Source organism: Amblyomma americanum, chromosome 1 (assembly GCF_052857255.1).
Source record: "Amblyomma americanum isolate KBUSLIRL-KWMA chromosome 1, ASM5285725v1, whole genome shotgun sequence".
Taxonomy (NCBI): Eukaryota; Metazoa; Arthropoda; class Arachnida; order Ixodida; family Ixodidae; genus Amblyomma; species Amblyomma americanum.
The window spans coordinates 124244444-124262014 of NC_135497.1; the positions used below are offsets into that span (position 1 = coordinate 124244444).

Here is a 17571-nt window from a genome sequence, read left to right on the forward strand (position 1 = left end):
TTTAATAAAGTTTACCTCCTCCTCCTTCGAATACTGTGCCAACTATTAAAATCACACGGGTCAAAACAACTGGCCTAGAGTGGGCAGCGTGAACCGCTCTCTCTCTAAAGAGCACCGTGGCTCTCCGCTCAAATTTCCCCGCAGCGAAATCTTTTTCCGAGCCCCCCCCCCCCCAAATGGCGCAATGTGAAACGTGTAATTTCTTTTGCTGAAAACCAACTTTCATTTCACCTCCCTTCGCTTGCGCGCGGTTCGGGTGTCCACCGAGATATGTGAGACAGGCCTCATTTCCTTTCCTTAAACCAACTTTGTTTCACTTTCCTTCCTTTACGGCGCTCGCACAAAACAGTATATATTTAATATAGCTTCGGCGACATTTACAACTGTGTTATTGCTCGCTGTATGCGGAAATATGGAACCAAATCCGGTTCCGAACGACGCGCAAACCCTGCAGATAATTTGAGAAAGCCAAATTGAAAATGAGTTTGGTGAGCGCGATTCGGGTCTCCACCGAGATATTTGAGACAGGCGTAATTTCCTATCCTTAAAACTATTTCACTTTCCTTCCCATTCGGCGCGATTCGGGTGCCCACCGAGATATGTGAGACAGGCGTAATTTCCTTGCCTTAAATTGTCCAACGGGCAAGGCGTCGCGCCGAACGGGCGATGGGATTCTGTGGACCCCTTGGCAACGCAAGGGACTTAGGGACGCCTCCATTGCCGCCCTTGTGTAATTCACTACTCATTGCTCCAGTGTTATTTCTGATTTTTGCATTTGATCACGGTTAGGGGGGCCGCGCGCACGCAGCCCCCACTTCCAAAAATTAGATGCTCCACCTACTTCTGTTAAGCAGGTGGCAGGGGTCGACGCGGACGCAGTACAATGCCCTCGCCTCGCCCTGGAGGTGTCCCCCTTCTTGATCAGGGACGCCTCCGCACCAAGTACGTATGCCAGGAATCTACAAGGCCTGGCGAAGCTTCTTTTCGACCGCCTAGAGTTGACAGCGAATATTGTTGTTATGATTAATTATAAATCCAACAACAATGATGTAAAGCGCTAATTTTTAAGCACTTTAGCTTTCACTAGTTACTTCGCGCGAGACCTTTACTTATTGTACTGCTTACCTGCCTTAATTGATAACTAAGTTGTTTAATCTTGCCTAAAACTCTTCAATACGTTTTCGTTCTCCCCTTATGACACGGTTCGGGTGTCCACCGATATGTGAGACAGCTACTGCGCCATTTCCTTTCTTCAAAAGCCAATATTAAATTTTCGTTCATGCGGCACTTTTTCCTTTTAACGCGACAGCGTTAAGGGGCTCGTGTCGCGGAAATGCCGGTGTCGTCGGCGTCAGCCGTGAGCGAAAAATCGCTCCTCCACCTCGCAAATTACGCTACAGCCCCAACAGATGGCGCGCGACGGCAGCGCCTCCTAGGGTGCCTCGATAATAATAATAATTGGTTTTGAGGGAAAGGAAATGGCGCAGTATCTGTCTCATGTATCATGACATCGTGCCGCCGCTAGCTCAATGTACAGGTGTACGACGACGTGCAGGGCCGCCTCATGCATTGCCTCCCATTGCGACTGCAGAGGCGTGTTTCATCCGCTTTCTTGAATTTTTTTTGTGCATTTGGCTACTGCGAGAAATATATTATTATGTCTTAATATGAGACAAGAAGTTTGTTGTGCCTGGCTGCAATGGCTGCGCGACCTGCAAGGAGCAGTTATTACTCTTCAGCACTCCCAGAGACGTAACTCGTCTGGATGCGTGGCGAAAGCCCATCCTCCACACCGACCGCGTTCGTATTTAAGAGCCAGAGAGGTCACTACAAAAAGAAGTGGAAACTTAATTGCAGATCCAAGAAGGTCTTATTTATGTGAATTGTAGAATATTAAGCATTCATTAATTAGTCAAGGTGATTTCTCTGTACAGGCCTCCACGACAGACACATATGCATGCAAGCATGCGAAAGCAAATTAGAGCCACAACTAAAACATGCCCGTTAACATTATGTGAACATAATAAGATGGCACAATATTAAAATATTGCATCTGAGAAAAAATGAAGTGTTTAATTGTAAACTTCCTGGTGTATTCTTCCTGGTGCAAGCAATGCCACAGGGGTAATGTGGTGCTCTCTTTCTAGCACCTCGGAGAGTTCCCTGTAAAAAAAAAATACGTCAAAGATCATCTTCTGAGGATACCTACTTGAACAAACAACTGAAATGTCTTCTGTCCATACCGTTCGTACAAGCAGGCTGCTCGCGAATGTCCGGACGAGCCATTTTTAACTTTCGATTTCCTGTACGCCCTCTCCATCATTTTCCAATTATTTTCCACCTGCAGTGGTGTCAGGTGGCAGCCAAATTCACGGTTGATTTGGTCTCTAAGCTTCTCTCACAAAGCCTTTTTTTGTCCCGAGAAAAGATTTTTCCAAGCGTTAGTACCTTACTGTTAAGTTTTTGCATAAGGATAGCATCAGATACAGCATGTTCCAAGCTTAAAAGATGTAGCATCAGTTACAGCACGTTCCAAGCTTATACTATGGACCTGTGTGCTTTTGTGTAACTTTTAATAACAATGAACAATTAAAAACAATGAATGTTGTGCTTCTAGAAGTAGATAGTAAACATCCATTGCCAGTACGCCGAGCCATAGCTTACGGCTGAGAAAACACTGTGCGCTCTAAACTTAAGCAACAGAATCTGAAAGGTTAACGACACAAAGTGCGCCAATGATGCGTTGCAGAAATCAGAAATATGCGCTATCTGGCGCATAAGCACGTGTCATTACGGCATTTCACACGCTGCGACTTACCTAAAGCCACCCTTTCTGCCAATGCTATCCTTGGCTTCTTATATTTTGTAATCAGGAACCTTGATTTCCTGTCGTTCCACGCATCGCGTTCGCCGTGGCCGGACGGTGGCGGCGAATAACACGACGGCCCTGGCGACGGCGTGGGCTGCCAGACTACCGGCGGCGTGGTCTGCCGAAGAGGCGACGGCGCGAGCCGACTGCCATCCTCAACGACAGCCGGTACCGTCGGTGGAGGTGTGTTGCGAATAGGTTCTTCCACACGTAGTACACTGATGCGAAGGCCGCCTAGGAAAGTAAAATAACTTGCAGCACGTCACAAACGGCAACATAGCCCACGTGCTTAACCAATAACAGTATTCACCTTCCGTCTCATAAAGGAATCCATCATCGTTTTCCATGTGCGTGCCGTGCTCGTCAAGCAAGGCGTATGCCCGTGTCTCGACGCCGTCGATCAAGACGAGCATGGCTGCGGAAACGTCTGCTACGGCCATGGCTTTCAGAATTGGTTTCGGTTTTGTTCGATCAGTAGCATGCGCAAATATCTAGCGGTAGTCATCAGTTAACTGTTCACACGTACATTTTTTTGTTTTATATTCTGCTATAAAATAGAACGTCCAATACCCCAGCTAGGGCGTAACCCTTGCACCCCGTCACTATAATCAATTTTCTCACGGCATCATCATCATCATTTTCTTCTGCTGGAGACGAAGTGCCGCGGTACTGCGAAACGGTAATGGGTGTTGTGCGTTCGTCGCGTTTTCTTCTCGTTGAAGTTTTGATGTAGAAAACCACAGCACAAAGTTCTGGTGCATACTGTGCCTGTTTTAGTATGATCCGCTTTTGTATGTCGTAAAACCTGGGCGCTCATTTCAGAGCTTACATATAGAGTATCCGACGACGCCGGATTTTCTGCGACACGATAGAGCTCCTTAACGCTCTCCCGTTAAAACTTCGACCACACACGGATACACTAGGGGTTTGGCTGCAGGAGCTCTCACCAATGTGGCGAGGGCTCCTTGTCACCGGCGGTATCTACTGCTAAACCGTAGTCGTCGTTTCGGATGACGCGCTTGTTGCGACGCGTGTCTTGTCTGCCTTTAAATCTTTCTTCTCGCATCTCTTTTAACTCTCCTACTGTCTGCACGTGGCAGCGATTGTGGCTCAGCTTGAGCCAGTGGGCAGGCCCGTGCACTTTCCTTTCCATTCTTCCTGCAGCCGCAACAACAACGGGTGCACTACATGCGTCTGGGCGCATGTGTTGTATCCGTATCCCTTTAGCAGCCTACATTCATGCTCTCAAACCTGCGTCACGGAGCTTCGCCCTTGTAGGGAAATTTGTTTAGTCAAATCAAGCCAGGTGGTTGTCTGAAACGAGTAAATAGAATAGTAAATGGTAAATATTACTAAATATGTGCTGTTATTTGCTAATTGCCTTCACAACATATACAGGCTGCTGTCAGCGGTGGCTCGGTGGCTCAGCCTAGTTCAGCCTTTTGGCCGTATGCGGAAGAACTTGTTTTAAAGTACTTGTGCAGAGCAGTGCGTATTTATAAACTTTACTGTTACTTTCCTTTTGGCATGGTGGACATTAATTGTGGCTGCAGAATCAAAGAAGACCATGGAAGACTGTACCTTTTCTGGTGGTGTGTGGCATGTGGAGAACTGCACATGTGCTATGAGAGATGCCGTAGTGGAGGGCTCCAGTTTATTTATTCCACCCGGGTTTCATTAACGTGCACTGACGTCGCACAGCATACAAGCAGTTTTGCACTTTGCCTCAATCGAAATGTTGCTGGGATCCGATTCTGTATCCTCGGAGTCAGCAGCTGAACGCCATAACTTATATTTGCATAACATAGTGGAATTTAAAATTTTAAACATATTTAAAGCACTTTACACTCTGTCTTCATCATCATCACAGGCCTCTTCATAAAAGGGGGCTAAAGTTAATGGCAGTGCCCGTTCATGACTTGTTGGTAGTGAGGAACAGTGTGGTACAAAGTTTGCACCCCCCTGCCTCTGTCTGTAAGGTGACCACTGCCACCTTCCCCCCTTTGCACACACCTATGCTCCTCTCCTTCATGTACTTTGCAGTTTAAGCATTGGCATGCATTGAAGGACTCTGGCATTGACATGCAGTTCTGCTATTTCACTGCTAATACAGGAATGGAGGATGTGTTGCTGGTTTGCCTTGACGCTCTGCACTTTAAGCCCCCTGATGACACTAAACTTTTGCAGTAAGTACCTTTCCTTTCAACCTTTTAGGCTACAAACGTCTTTTGACTGGTGCTGTACTTTAGGACTTGCTATACTTAGTTTTTTACGAAACTAATGTGTGAAGTGTAGTAACCACTATGATACATGTGTATAACTTTCGGAGGCTTGCAGCAGCTTTGGGTAGTATGCAAACTCAGCAGCATTGTCTTAATTATAAAAGGCTGATAGGATCACGGATGATGATGTAAACACACGTGCATGAGCTGTCTGCCTAGTTTCATTCCATCTTGCATTCAGTGTGAGTTGTAGGGTTATATTTCTTGTTATTGTTGTTATTACAGTTGTTAATTTCTTGGTACCTGGTTTAACATGACGGGCCAGTTATCTTATTTTGTACGTTGTGCATGCTGGGAGGTAAGGAAAGCTACTTCTTATTCATCAATGGAGGCTTCATTCTTGCATGTAATGACTGAATACTGCAGACGTTAACTAGATATTAATGCATTAGTGTTAAGGGTCCCATTCAGCGGCAACTCCTACATCATGACTTTGTTCAGAAGAGCAGATGGCCCACCTGCCATCTAGGCTACATGGACAGGTCAAGTCCTCACTACCTGCCCACTGTGGCAGCTGACAGTTAAATTAATCATTGGTCATGAGAGGTTGCTTGGAAAACAACCTGGGTCTTACAAGCCCCACCGTTGACTGTGTTTTAAATCCCTTGACCACTGCACCACTGCGCCGGGACCGCTATGAAGACTCCCTGCGACCTATGAATGTATAGTAGAGAATGACCAATTTTGCATATACGGGCATAGGCAGAACCTAGGCGACAGAAAAGGAGTACTTGTGCAAGAGGGACCTCTAATGCTGTTGAATTGTACTCTTAAAGTTAGATTAAGTGTTATATGATAATGAAAGAAAGAACAATGTCCATATCTGCTAAGTGATATGCAAAGAGGAGCCTGGCCGCAGGAAGGAGCGACTAACGCTATCGTGTCATACCGTTAAGATGGAGCTTGAGTGTCTCCCCAAGTTTTAGGCATGGACATTCGCTTTGTGCTTTTCTAACAGGGAGCACTTCAGGGGCAGACAAGCTCCAGCCACTGTCCGCCAAGTGCTGCACTTCCTCTATTACACGTATGACAAGAAGGCTGTTGAGTCAAGGATGAGGTAGGTTGTTTCTTTTTATTTTCTACCTGAACAACGTAAAATGACTTGCAGGTCAGCTGCAGTGAGCGTCTGTCTATTGCTTCTGTGGGGCCTTGCAGGAATATCTGGCCGGTAAAGACCGGCGAGTCGGACAAGCGCTTCCGTGAAGAGATCACACAATGGATATCTACTTTGCAGGCAAGTACTAGCAGATGTTGTGAAATATTGACCTATATTTTTTTTTGTACCTGCAGTGCAGTCTTCGTTCCCTTCGTCATCTCTCTAGCCCTTCCCTGATGTACCCAGTATAACAGTCTCTAGGAAAGGTTCTTTTCTTTTGTCTGAAAGTTATTTTCTTTGGCAGGCATCATGATTGAGACAGTCATAATATCTCAATGTCCACTGGTGCACTTGCTAGACATATTGCTTTCGGCTTTGTTGAGGGCCTTCATTTTATATGGAACCTTAATCATCATAAAAGAATGCAGAGGCCACAGTTCATAAACTGTGAGTGATGTTGTTAATCAGAAAGTGGACTTTTGAAGTACTGGCAATGCTTGTTCCTTGTCTACTGTATGTATCACATTTGTCATAATGAAACTGAGAACTGGTAAACTCAATAAACAAAAAAAGAAACGGGCATCTTTGAGTGACTTCAGCTGCACTGAAAGAATGGAAAAATAGTGAAGCTGCCACATTGGAAAGGACTGCTGATGTCACTGCAAAATTTTTTCCATGACTGTACTCTTGCAGGGTTACTGAATTTAGTGCCATTGTTAAGGTGCATCTGAGAAAAGTTGTTTTTATCAGAGTTGAATCCTCACACTGAAAACTGGAGGAAAATTTGTCCCTTTGCTGGCAGTTTTTCTTTTTGCACTGTTTCACTTTTGCAGTTTTCGGCGTGGAATCTGGGGCAGGAATATTACTAAGCAAGTCTAATGTGTTTCCTTATAGTACTGTTTATCACTGGCATAAAAACACTGTGAAAAAGGACAGCTTTTAAAACCGGTTATGAAGGAACTCATAGGTTGCTTATAAGGCATGTCTTGTCACATGTGTAGAAGCATATAGCGTGGTTGCAGTGAGTAGCATGCGGTCGTTACTGTTCTGATTGCTCCCTGTAGGGCGATGAACTTGCAACTCCTTACATTCAAGAGTTCAGTGCTGCGCTGCTGCTTCGGCCTGGAACGCCGCAGGGCTCCAAGTTTCTTGCCAGCCTGTCCGTGTTTGTGCTTCACTACAAACTGAAGGATTCAGTACACTTCAGTAGCCCCTTCTCTCCAGCAGAGCGTCCAGCTTGGAAATTAGAAATGGTTAAGAAGGCTACGATCCAGACACAATCGCAGAATGCTGCTTTCAAGGAAGAATTGGATGCTTTTGAATCGGAAAAAGCGAAGATGCAAAGGTGAGTCTCGTTTACTCATTTTGTGATCTTTGTTAACTACAAACCTTTGTTAATGCTCACGTTTTTCATAATTTAATCTTAACAGTTTGTTGGAAAAGAAACGGTCAGACTTGGAACTTTCGATAAAACACTTGCAAGCTCAGGTTCAGAGGTGAGTCATTATTTTGTTATCTCTTCTTTTTTTTCAGATCCTGTTCTGTTTTAGTCAGGTGTTGTTGTGGAATGGCATCTAGGTGTGCTAGTTCATTATTTTGGAGTTGGCCTGGTGAAAAGTTTACATCATTTTAATGATTATTTAGGCTTTATCTGCACATTTTCTGTTTCTACAGTTTTGAATCGGATGACACCCTCATGAGTCTAGAGAAGGTATGTCTCTTTTTTGCCATTCGAAGAAGCACTAAGAAAAACCCTCTTAGGTGATAATTGGTCAATCTTTGAACACGTCAGCAGTTTCTGTTGCAGGGTATGACACCATAGCGTTAATGGGTAAATGCCAGTGTATGCGGAATTGGTTATTGTCTACTTCACATTCGTAGATCGCTGGGAGTCCTCATACCACTCGTGGTGCATTTGTGCAGCAGTTCAACGGTGCGCCACTGCGCTGGTAGGTGGCTTTCAAACACAGCCACCGGTGGGACTTGTGAGACCCAGTTGCCCTTCCTGAGCAACCTTTCATGACCAGTCATTAATTTAAAGGGGCTCTGAAATGGGCTCTAATAAAGTTGCGGTATGCCTAGGATGTGAAAGCACGCCGCTTCTCGAGTATTGTCCGGGAAGAATTTTTTAATGCGCTTTGTAGAAACAGAGTTATCTGTAGTCAAAATTTGAATTCCAGCCTCTTTGCGCCTTTCCTTCTCCTCTCGTCACTTTTTGCACACTGGAAGGTCGGCGCTCCTCTGCCGGCCCCACCTCCAGGGGAGAGCTTCCTGACCCGCAGGAGCTACGCAGCTTATTGGCCGCAGCCACGGTAGCTGCCTGACGCCTGAAAGAATCCAACCAATAGCCATCTTTCAACATGTATACGTAGATGCGAGCGACAGGAGGAGGGTGCGAGCATGAAAAAGTTGCCGGGAAGGGCTCGCCAACTTTCGCGCGTGATTGTGGGTCCTCTGCTACTTGTAGAAGTGTATTATTTGGCTCAGGTGTTCATGACAACACAATGCAGTGATTGAGCAAGTTGATGCCCTCTCCTCGGAAGGTGTTTCAGAGCCCCTTGAACTGCCACCTGCTATAGTGGACAGTTGCTCACAGTTCGGTGGGCAGGTTGCCATCTGCCGTTGTCACAAAGTTTGCACTGCATCACGCGCGGTGGCAGTCACTATTTTTGCGTGCAAAGACCCTTCTAATGTTAACGCATTAATAAATAAGCATGGGCATTAGCGCACTTTGCCTGAGCATCTGCCTTCTGGCAGTTTTGATTGGGATGGCCGTCACCGTGGCTCAGTGGTTGTGGCGCTCGGCTGCTGCCCCAAAACATGCGGGTTCAATCCCGGCCACGGCAGTCGAATTCGATGGAGGTGAAATTCTAGAGGCCCATGTACTGTGCGATGTCGGTGCACCTCAAAGAAGCCCAAGTGGTCGAAATTTCCAGAGCCCTTCACTATGGCGTCCCTGATAGCCCGAGTTGCTTTGGAACGTTAAACCCCCATAAGCCATAAACCATTTGATTGGGATGGTAAGGTGACCTTTGTGAAAACTGCTGCATGTTTCTGGTTGCTGTTCGACTTTTTGCTTAGAGACTTTTTGCTTTTTGCTGTGTTCCAATTTTTTAGTGCATTAGCACTTACAGTGGCCATTCTCTGCACTTAGCCGTTATGTTTGTCTGTCTGTCTGAAGCCTGCCGCAAAGCAGGCTGCCCACCTAGCCACCGGGTTGTGGGTAACCTGCCCTGGCGTGTGTGTGTATGTATAAATATTGCAACGGATAGAAGAAGAGATGAAGGAAGACTCTCGGAGGCGCGCTTGCTCTGGGATTCGGTGCTCTGTTCCTGGTGCCCTGTGCTCTTGACCTGTGTGCTGTGCCCGGGCGTTCTCGCGTCGTTCCCGCCTGGACCACGTAACAATATAAATAAATCAGCAGTCATAAATATATAGACCTGGCAGGTTGCCCACGTGCCACTGCCCACCGCAGCAGGTGGCCGTTCAATTGATGATTGGTCGCGAGAGGTTGCTCAAGAAGTGCAACCTCGGTTTCACAAGCCCCATCAGTGGCAGCCCCTGTCATTGCAGGAGAGTTGCGTATCGCTTAATGCTGCACCACTGCACAAGGAGTGCTATGAGGACTCTCAGGAATATATGAATGCAAATTAGAGAATGAGGAAGTCCGCACATATGAGCACTAACTCATTATCGCTATCCGAACAACTTCCATCCAAACACCGGAACTGAAGTGATATTGAAACACTAGCGCACCTAATTCACATTTTGCTGAACTACGCAAATCAGCAGTCATTTTTTTTTGCTCTATGTGTAATTTTCATAGACATCAATCAAGCACATTCATACATTGTTTCTCACAAGCTTTTGAAGGGTTGACTGTCGTAGATACATTTGTAGGCGTCAACATTCAAGAGAGGCGAAAAACAAGCAGTATCTGCGTTCTGTCTTCAGTCTCTTCCATGCATGCATACAGGTTTTTTTATCTTGCTCTTTTCATAGCTCTGCCGAAAACTGAGAGCTGAGGAACGAGATTCGAAGAAAACATTGGAAATAATCAATGAAGCAGTTGAGACCTTTAGCAGGTCCAAGCGTGTGATTGACTTGTCATCACTTACTGACAAGCAATCCAAATTTCTCGTAAGTAATTCATTGCTTGTTTTGCAGGTCATCTGCAGTGCTAAAGTCTCAATTTGCCCCCTCATTGTAGGTACTGCTTTAAAGGACACTGAAACGTTCAGGTTTACGGTGTAATGTGGGGGTGGTTCAGGGCATCTGCCGTACTCTAGGAAAAAGTATATAATCCAAGTAGATGCCAAAAAGTTTGCATAGTATTGTTAAGGCTTTTTGTTTTTGTTTTTTTTTGTTTTTTTGCTGAGGAAATATTCTAGACAAGCTAGGTTCTATATATATTTTTGCAATGTTGCAAATACATTAGCGCTAATGTTGTAAGAATGAGCATACTTCAATAATATGTTGGTCATTATGAATGCGTGACATTGGTCGGGAAGCTGGAATTGGCTGTGTTGGTTTATTTGTTGAAGTGGCACGAGTACTGGTATGGTATACCTTGCCTTGGTACTGCAGCTGACACTGAGGCTAACATGATTTTGTGATGTTTTCAGTGTGAAGTTAGCCTCATAGCTGTATTACACACACCTACAGGCATAACTCGTTAGCAGAATTTTAATCCTGCAGCATTCTCTTTGCTGTGCTTTGTTATGTTGGTCTGTATGGTTATGTTGATTGCACAAGTGTTGTGGCCCTATCAAATCCAGCAAATTTGCTTTACAGAGCTCGTCTGGACTTGTGGATGTTGTTGGGTGAGTGCACTAGTGCCTGTAGCGTTGGCCACCTGCGTTGAGCTGCTATAGTATGCTCTTCTTATTATCTCTTTATTTAGGACATTCAAAGACTGCACTGAATTGGCCAAAAAGTTGTCTGCCCAATTTGTCAAGGAAGGTAAGTAGCTTTGCTTAAATTGAGTATCCTGGAGTTTGTCGTATTTGGTGCTTTAAGATGACCAGTCACAGTTAACTAGATGCTGTTTCAAAAGGGGACAAGGAAAAGGTTTCACCTCATAAAAACACATTCTTGCAGTAAACCTTTATTTTTATCCCATCAGTGAATGCGACAGGAGTGAAACCAAGGAGGTTATATTTTTTCTTTAACCTCCTTGTGTGAAACTAAATCTTACATGTGCCGGTGTTTCAAGATGCTGTTGTTTGATGCATGCCAAATGTGGTTCATGTTGAAAGTTAAGCGCAAGATGTATGCAAAGTACCACTGTTTTTAAAAACTGTTAATGGCCGGAGGTTTCACATTTGAATAGCTATAAAATTCCTGACTGGATATAACAAATAGCATGGCGACTCTGCTGTCATGGAAATGGTTTGGTTTGGTTTACGTGGGTTTAACGTCCCAAAGCGACTCAGGCTATGAGAGATGCCGTAGTGAAGGGCTCCGGAAATTTCGACCACCTGGTGTTCTTTATTGTGCACCGACATCGCACAGTACATGGGCCTCTAGAATTTGGCCTCCATCGAAATTTGACTGTTACGGCCGGGATCGAACCCGCGTCTTTCGGGCCAGCAGCCGAGCGCCTTAACTACTCAGCCACCGCGTCGGCTCATGGATACGGATTTGTTTCCTGTTTCACATGCATCGTATACAGGAGAATGGTGCTTAGTTTGTCTGCTTTCTGCTCTGCTTTTCCTGAAATTAAGCTTGCTATAATTACGCAGCTTGTTGGGGTTGGGGGCTGTTATACTGTCACTATTTGGAAATGCGTAAAAAAAAAACTGTTGCGGCTGGTTGGTTACTGACTGAACTGTGCTCTCTTTTCATCAAGGCTGTACTCAGCAGGATTTGGAAGCAGTGAAATTGCGCGTGGCAGCTTTAAGGGCTACACTACGACGACTGCAAGAACAAAGGTTAGTTGCTGTATTCATTTAACGAGGCTGACACATATGCGCACTTTGTGTAAGCCTGCTTGTCGTGTGGAGTTTTTTGTATTTTTTTTATCTTGCTGGTAAAAAACGTGGCATGGTACCATGAAATGCATGCTGAAAGGCATGAGCAAAAAAGCCGTATTCGATGTTTAATTTGTGCCAGGCAGCAAAGTCCTAAATTAATGACGTGGCAGAAAATGGAATTTTATGGAGCTGAAAACTAGTTGTTACGGCAGTGATAAGGCATCAATTTACTTTTTTTTACATGCTGTGTTTTTATTTTGCCAAAATTCCAGTAACTTCAATTCTCAAAGGTGGAATTCTTGAAAAGTTTACTATGCTTGTATGTGGTCCACAGGTTCTTGCTTTGAGAGTGTTGAGGCCATTTAAGCGAAAAACCATAGACCACGTACAGGCCTAGTAAAAACTTTTGACATCGTCATAACCTTGCCTTACTAACTGAAACATCTGTGTGCACTCTTTTTTGCATGGACATTTTTGGTTGAGGAAGTTCAGCGAGATCACCAAAAATAGCGGAGGTTTCTCAAAGATAGCAAATTTTACGTGCATGCCTTTCTGTTGCTTTATTTACGAGTTGCTGTTGTGCCAATTTATGCGTTCAGGGTATTGTGTGCTGCAGCACAAACCAGCAACAGCTTGTAGACCACCTTTTGTATTTGTAGAGCCTGTACAGGCAGACTATTTATGCATTACATATGAGTTAGCATTGTGTTACAGGTAGTTCAGATTTGTGATGCAAAAAAATCTTTGTAGTGTTTGATTGTTGTGCCTGTGCTTTAGAGTTTCCGAGCTTTCCAGCAAGAGGCCAAAAGTATGTGTTCATCAGATATTCTTTTGATGCACCTGTAATTTTTACGCCGTTAGGGTTTCATTAAAAGTCTCAATTCTTGCTGTAACAGGGAGACCGCCAAGGCAATGAAAGCAGAAATTGATCAGCGCCTGTCTGCTGGTTGCAAGAAGCCCTTTGTGGTGCTGAATGATAAGGTAAATGTGAGCTCATTTTTCAGACTTGACAGGGACTGAGGTACCAGATTTGTTGAATATTCGTGCAAGTTGGTGGCGATTTGATAACACAAACCAAAACTGGGTGCAAGACACACGAAAAGGCAACGCAAGCACTTTTCATGAGCTTGACATTGCCACATTAGGCTTGGGTTGAGACCAGCATTTTCAACGCCAAGTCCGCCAGAGATAGGCAGGGATTTAGTAGTGGGCAAAATAAGTGAAATTACACATGAATGACTTGTTCGTAATTTATATGAAATAATGATGAAATAAAAAGCAACTGCAAACGTTCCCTCCCTTTTTTTTTTTAAAGCTTCTAGTGTTAGAAGATGCAACCTGTGCAAATTCAGATGCACATAAAAATTAAGAGGCCCGTGGATGTCGAAATGTTTTTGTTTTTGTCTCCCTTTTATTCCAGGATGTGCGTGCTTTTTTTTGGGGGGGGGGGGGGGGGGATTTCAACCTGATGTCTGTACAAGTGTGCCAAGCAAAAGATATGAATGCATTTGCGCTTACTCTGTCAGTCAATCAGTGAAAGAATTTGAACTTTTGTTGCACACAACACAATTTCGGGCATCTTTCTCCAGAAGTGTACTTTCAATTTACCAAGATAAGGAACTCATTTTCATTCAAAGACAATAATTGTAAGCAAAGGGGTGTTCGTCGTTGCTGATCTTGATGGTTCTCTTGAAAGAAGTTGACCTTAAGTGCCTGTAACCTGGGAGAAATACAGAGATGTCTTTTTTTTCTTTTAATGTGAATACTTTGGGAACATCACTGTGGTGACAGTAAATTTCATATTAAGCTAACTTTACAAGCTGTTCAGAAAGAAAGTTGCAACGAAATGCATAATTGCACCATTTTTTTTTGGCTTGAAAGAAAGTAATCCATGTGTTTTTTTTTCTTTTCAAATATATTTTGTTCAGGAAAAAACAAGTTACTTTTACATGGAGCAGAGCATTCCTGTCGTCAGCAATTTTTAAATAAGGCGATATGCAATAAAATGTAAGGTTTGCACATAGCGGTTTTAAACGCAACACTTTTCTATAAACAAGAAATGTGTTTTGTTGGAAAGGCAAGGCCATGTTCGTGCTGCTGGCGATGAAAGGTGCCAAATGTACCTTTTGTGTCTCAACTAAAAATGCCATCCAGACATAGCCAGCCGATTTTAAATGACAGTGCCCCAAGCATTCCTCATGTCTGAATAAATAGTTCTGTATGTAGACAACAGTGCCTTGTTGATAATATCCCACTTTCTTCAGGAAGCGAAACTATTGCAGGAAAGGAACCACAGAGCAGTATGTTGTGCTTTAGCAACAATGAGTTTGTGCTGTATATTATGAAAACAAAATTTACTTTTTTCACTTTGTTAAAAGCTAGGATGTGGAATATGTATGCTGCATGTTATAGGTAAACCCTAACGCTGTCCTGGGCTTAACTTCAGATTGATCTTTTCACTAGACTGCTTGCAGAAATTAGTTGCACGAAATGTTCAGTTCTGGGTATTTTGTACTTAAAAAAAATTATTTTAGCTGAAATGATATGCACAGTATACCAGATTTTAAAGTCTTCCACTGTCACATCACCTACTGCATCAAATCGTGGGGTGCATGTATGCTTTTGCACTTACCAAGGCAGAGCTGTTACAGTTTTAGCATTCTCAGGCACAAAGCATTATTCACTCAGCTTCATGATGATTTCACGATTAATGCCCTTTTACTTAGCTGGAAAGCACACAAGTGCAGCATTACTACAAGAAACGTTCAATACAAATGTTGCCTCAATGTCCAGGATGTCTGTGCACTCTTTATGAAGGGTTTGTGGAACATTTCCAATAAATGAGGTATCCATCTGGGAAAAAGGCAGTTGTCCAGGCAGTCCGCATTTGTGGCACTCCAATTTTTGGAGTGCACATGTGGTGCGGCTGTTCAGAAGAAGGGTGAGAAAGGAAGTTAGAGGAGGACTAAAGGCTTCGTAACTACCACCCCACTCTTTGGTGGGCACCTGAGCTATCTCCAGTTTGCTACTAGCATAGTTATTGCCTGCTGCTTACACAAAAGCAAGCAATGTGTGGTTTTTAACCTCAGTTGCATCCACTATTTTGTGTCTGCCTTTTCAGGACATTGACGAGATGTGCAGGCCTGCAGCACAGCCAGCTACAGAACCCGATGTGGAGGAGTTTGTGAATGAGCTTTTGGCTGTACACAGGAGCCAAAACAGAAACCAATAGTTATTTCCTCCTTTTTGTCCAACTAAGATGCTTGGCAGTATATTTTTTAACTTTAGCGTAAGCATTTTGTGCAGAGAGATGGAGAAGATGAAGACTCACATTTCCTCATGTTGTTTTACTTGTGGAAGTACCATGATGTGCTGTGCACATGCCCAACAAAGCCATCAGCACAGATACAGGTTTCACTCAACACACCGCTGCTTCAGTCCACACTGGGTCACAAGCACAAGCCTTGGTACAACAGACATGCTGTAAATTAGCAGCACTCACTAAGGCACTCCATTGTTGCAAGACAGGATGGCATTTTCAAGTGAACAAAAGATTGCAAAGTGACGGCCACTGGCAATCGCGTGCAGAAAAACTTGCACAGCCTGGCTTTATTAGCAGGCTTCCCTGAATTATAAGTTCAGTGCTTCAGCTGGCTAATGCTGAACTGCTGAATGCAAACAAGTGGAACGTGGTGTCTGAACGTTTGACACTGCATTGCTGTTGTGGGTAATAACTTGTGCCAACATAGACATCAGGGCTTGAATGTGCTTTGGTTTTTCTAACAGTCTCCAACAGACCACTGAATTTTCCTCAGTCATGTGAATGTGCTAAATATGGTTCTATCCAAGCAGCCATCTGGAGCCGGTTTTGTGGAGTTTGATTTTTCTGTTTTCATGGCATGGGGGGGGGGGGGGGGTACAGAGTGAGAAGGCAGTTGAAGAACTGCAGCCAGTTTCTCCAAATTTACGTCGTCGGCGGGAGAAAGGGAGATGCATAACTGATATGTGACCTTTAGTCCAGCCTCCTTTCTACCCACAATACTTGCGATGACTTCTGCATAGTGGGTGCAATCTCTACAGACCTTGAATACAAGCAATCTGGACTGTCTTTCCAAAGCAAGTGCCTCTGCAAACTACAGAGGATTCAAAAAGAGGAACCATAAGCCCACTGGACTCAGTATTTCATCATGGTCACTACCCACTGAACTGCGCCCATGATATGGTGAATCGCTTAGCCATTAACGCAACGTTTACTGATGTGGCATGCAATATCAACTTGACTGCGTCTTTTTTTTTTTCTCAATTGGTGTGCCATTTGTATTAAGCCCAACTTTCATGTCGCAGACTTGCTGCAATAAACTCCTTTTCAAGCAGGACAAGACTGACACCTGTTTGCGGTATGCATTATGGGAGCTTGAAAAATAACTACTCTAAGAAAAATATACAGATGTTCCAAGGCTGACTTCTGCCAGGTGCACCACTCAAATGCCGAACATTTTCTTGATGGGTTCTGATGTGCAATGCAACAGGAAGAAACATGCCTTTTCAACAATGGGTCATGATAACAGCGTTTACAGTACAAGCTGCGGATAGGATAACCACACTGGGAGTTAATTAATCCAAAGGGGCAATATGATGGCAAACCAATTAAATCTCTATGCATTTCCCAGAAAAGAAGTAGACCACTTTTCACAATGTAGATCTGCACTCAACATTAACATGCATGCAGTACTCGCAATGGTCACGTAAAACTTATTCTTTCACACTTCAGAAACATAGCGATACCTGTTGGCACTATGTGATGTACAAAGAAGTTTTCTACATGCCATATGATGAGATGCCTGCAAATTGCATTCAAATCGCCTTGCCACACAGGCTGCAACAGTGACAAATTGTGTGATAATTCTAACATACGTGGGCTGCAAATATACATTCACGAGATATTTTTCAGATATGGGTGCAGAAAACAGTTGATTCTTGTGATGAACGCCTTGGTTTTTGTTTATACGAGATGTACGATTCACACATAAGGAAAACTAAAAACGCTGAACAGAATAACAGATACTGCTTGAACAAATGTGACAAGGTGAAAATGTGTCTGTACTTATTTAATAATATAATAAAAGGCCCTTCTGTGCACCTAAACTTGCTTAATTTAGATTGTTTTAAAAAGAAATTGAGGTTCACCTTCAAGTCGCATGTCAATGTGACCAAGTCTGTAGTTCAGTCGTTGAAAAATTTCAGAAAATCCCTTATTTCTTCAAAAAAATATTGTGCTTTTGTAGCCAACATTTAAAACACCATTGCTGATGAAGATGAAGGGGCAGCTAAAGGTGCACATCACAGCAC

At 43.9% G+C, this 17571-nt stretch overlaps 2 protein-coding genes and 1 non-coding gene across 5 annotated transcripts; 1 reads left to right on the forward strand and 2 right to left on the reverse strand.

Annotated features, from left to right (window-relative positions):
- Positions 1-788: 788 nt before the first annotated feature.
- LOC144116536 (U1 spliceosomal RNA) lies at positions 789-950 on the reverse strand. Its single transcript, XR_013311871.1, has one exon. It is a non-coding gene; the product is annotated as a U1 spliceosomal RNA (small nuclear RNA).
- Positions 951-2051: 1101 nt separating this feature from the next.
- Positions 2052-3396, reverse strand: LOC144113605 (uncharacterized). 2 transcript variants are annotated; one of them, XM_077646776.1, is made up of 3 exons: positions 3180-3393; positions 2819-3103; positions 2052-2163 (listed from the first exon to the last, which is right to left on the reverse strand). In XM_077646776.1, the coding sequence occupies exons 1-3, from the start codon at positions 3307-3309 to the stop codon at positions 2144-2146; spliced, it is 435 nt and encodes a 144-aa protein (XP_077502902.1). In that variant the 5' UTR covers positions 3310-3393; the 3' UTR covers positions 2052-2143. The 2 variants fall into 2 exon arrangements, with proteins under 2 accessions (XP_077502902.1, XP_077502901.1); XM_077646775.1 differs by lacking the exon at positions 2052-2163 and having other exon boundaries at positions 2650-3103; positions 3180-3396.
- LOC144113604 (uncharacterized) lies at positions 2916-17361 on the forward strand. Of its 2 annotated transcripts, none has more exons than XM_077646773.1 (13): positions 2916-3052; positions 4983-5055; positions 6110-6208; positions 6307-6385; positions 7312-7592; positions 7678-7743; positions 7922-7958; positions 10250-10387; positions 11042-11070; positions 11151-11209; positions 12099-12180; positions 13119-13203; positions 15344-15558. In XM_077646773.1, exons 2-13 carry the CDS (start codon positions 4985-4987, stop codon positions 15452-15454), a joined length of 1137 nt encoding a protein of 378 aa, XP_077502899.1. In that variant the 5' UTR covers positions 2916-3052; positions 4983-4984; the 3' UTR covers positions 15455-15558. The 2 variants fall into 2 exon arrangements, with proteins under 2 accessions (XP_077502899.1, XP_077502900.1); XM_077646774.1 differs by lacking the exon at positions 2916-3052 and adding an exon at positions 3411-3548 and having other exon boundaries at positions 15344-17361.
- Positions 17362-17571: the final 210 nt, after the last annotated feature.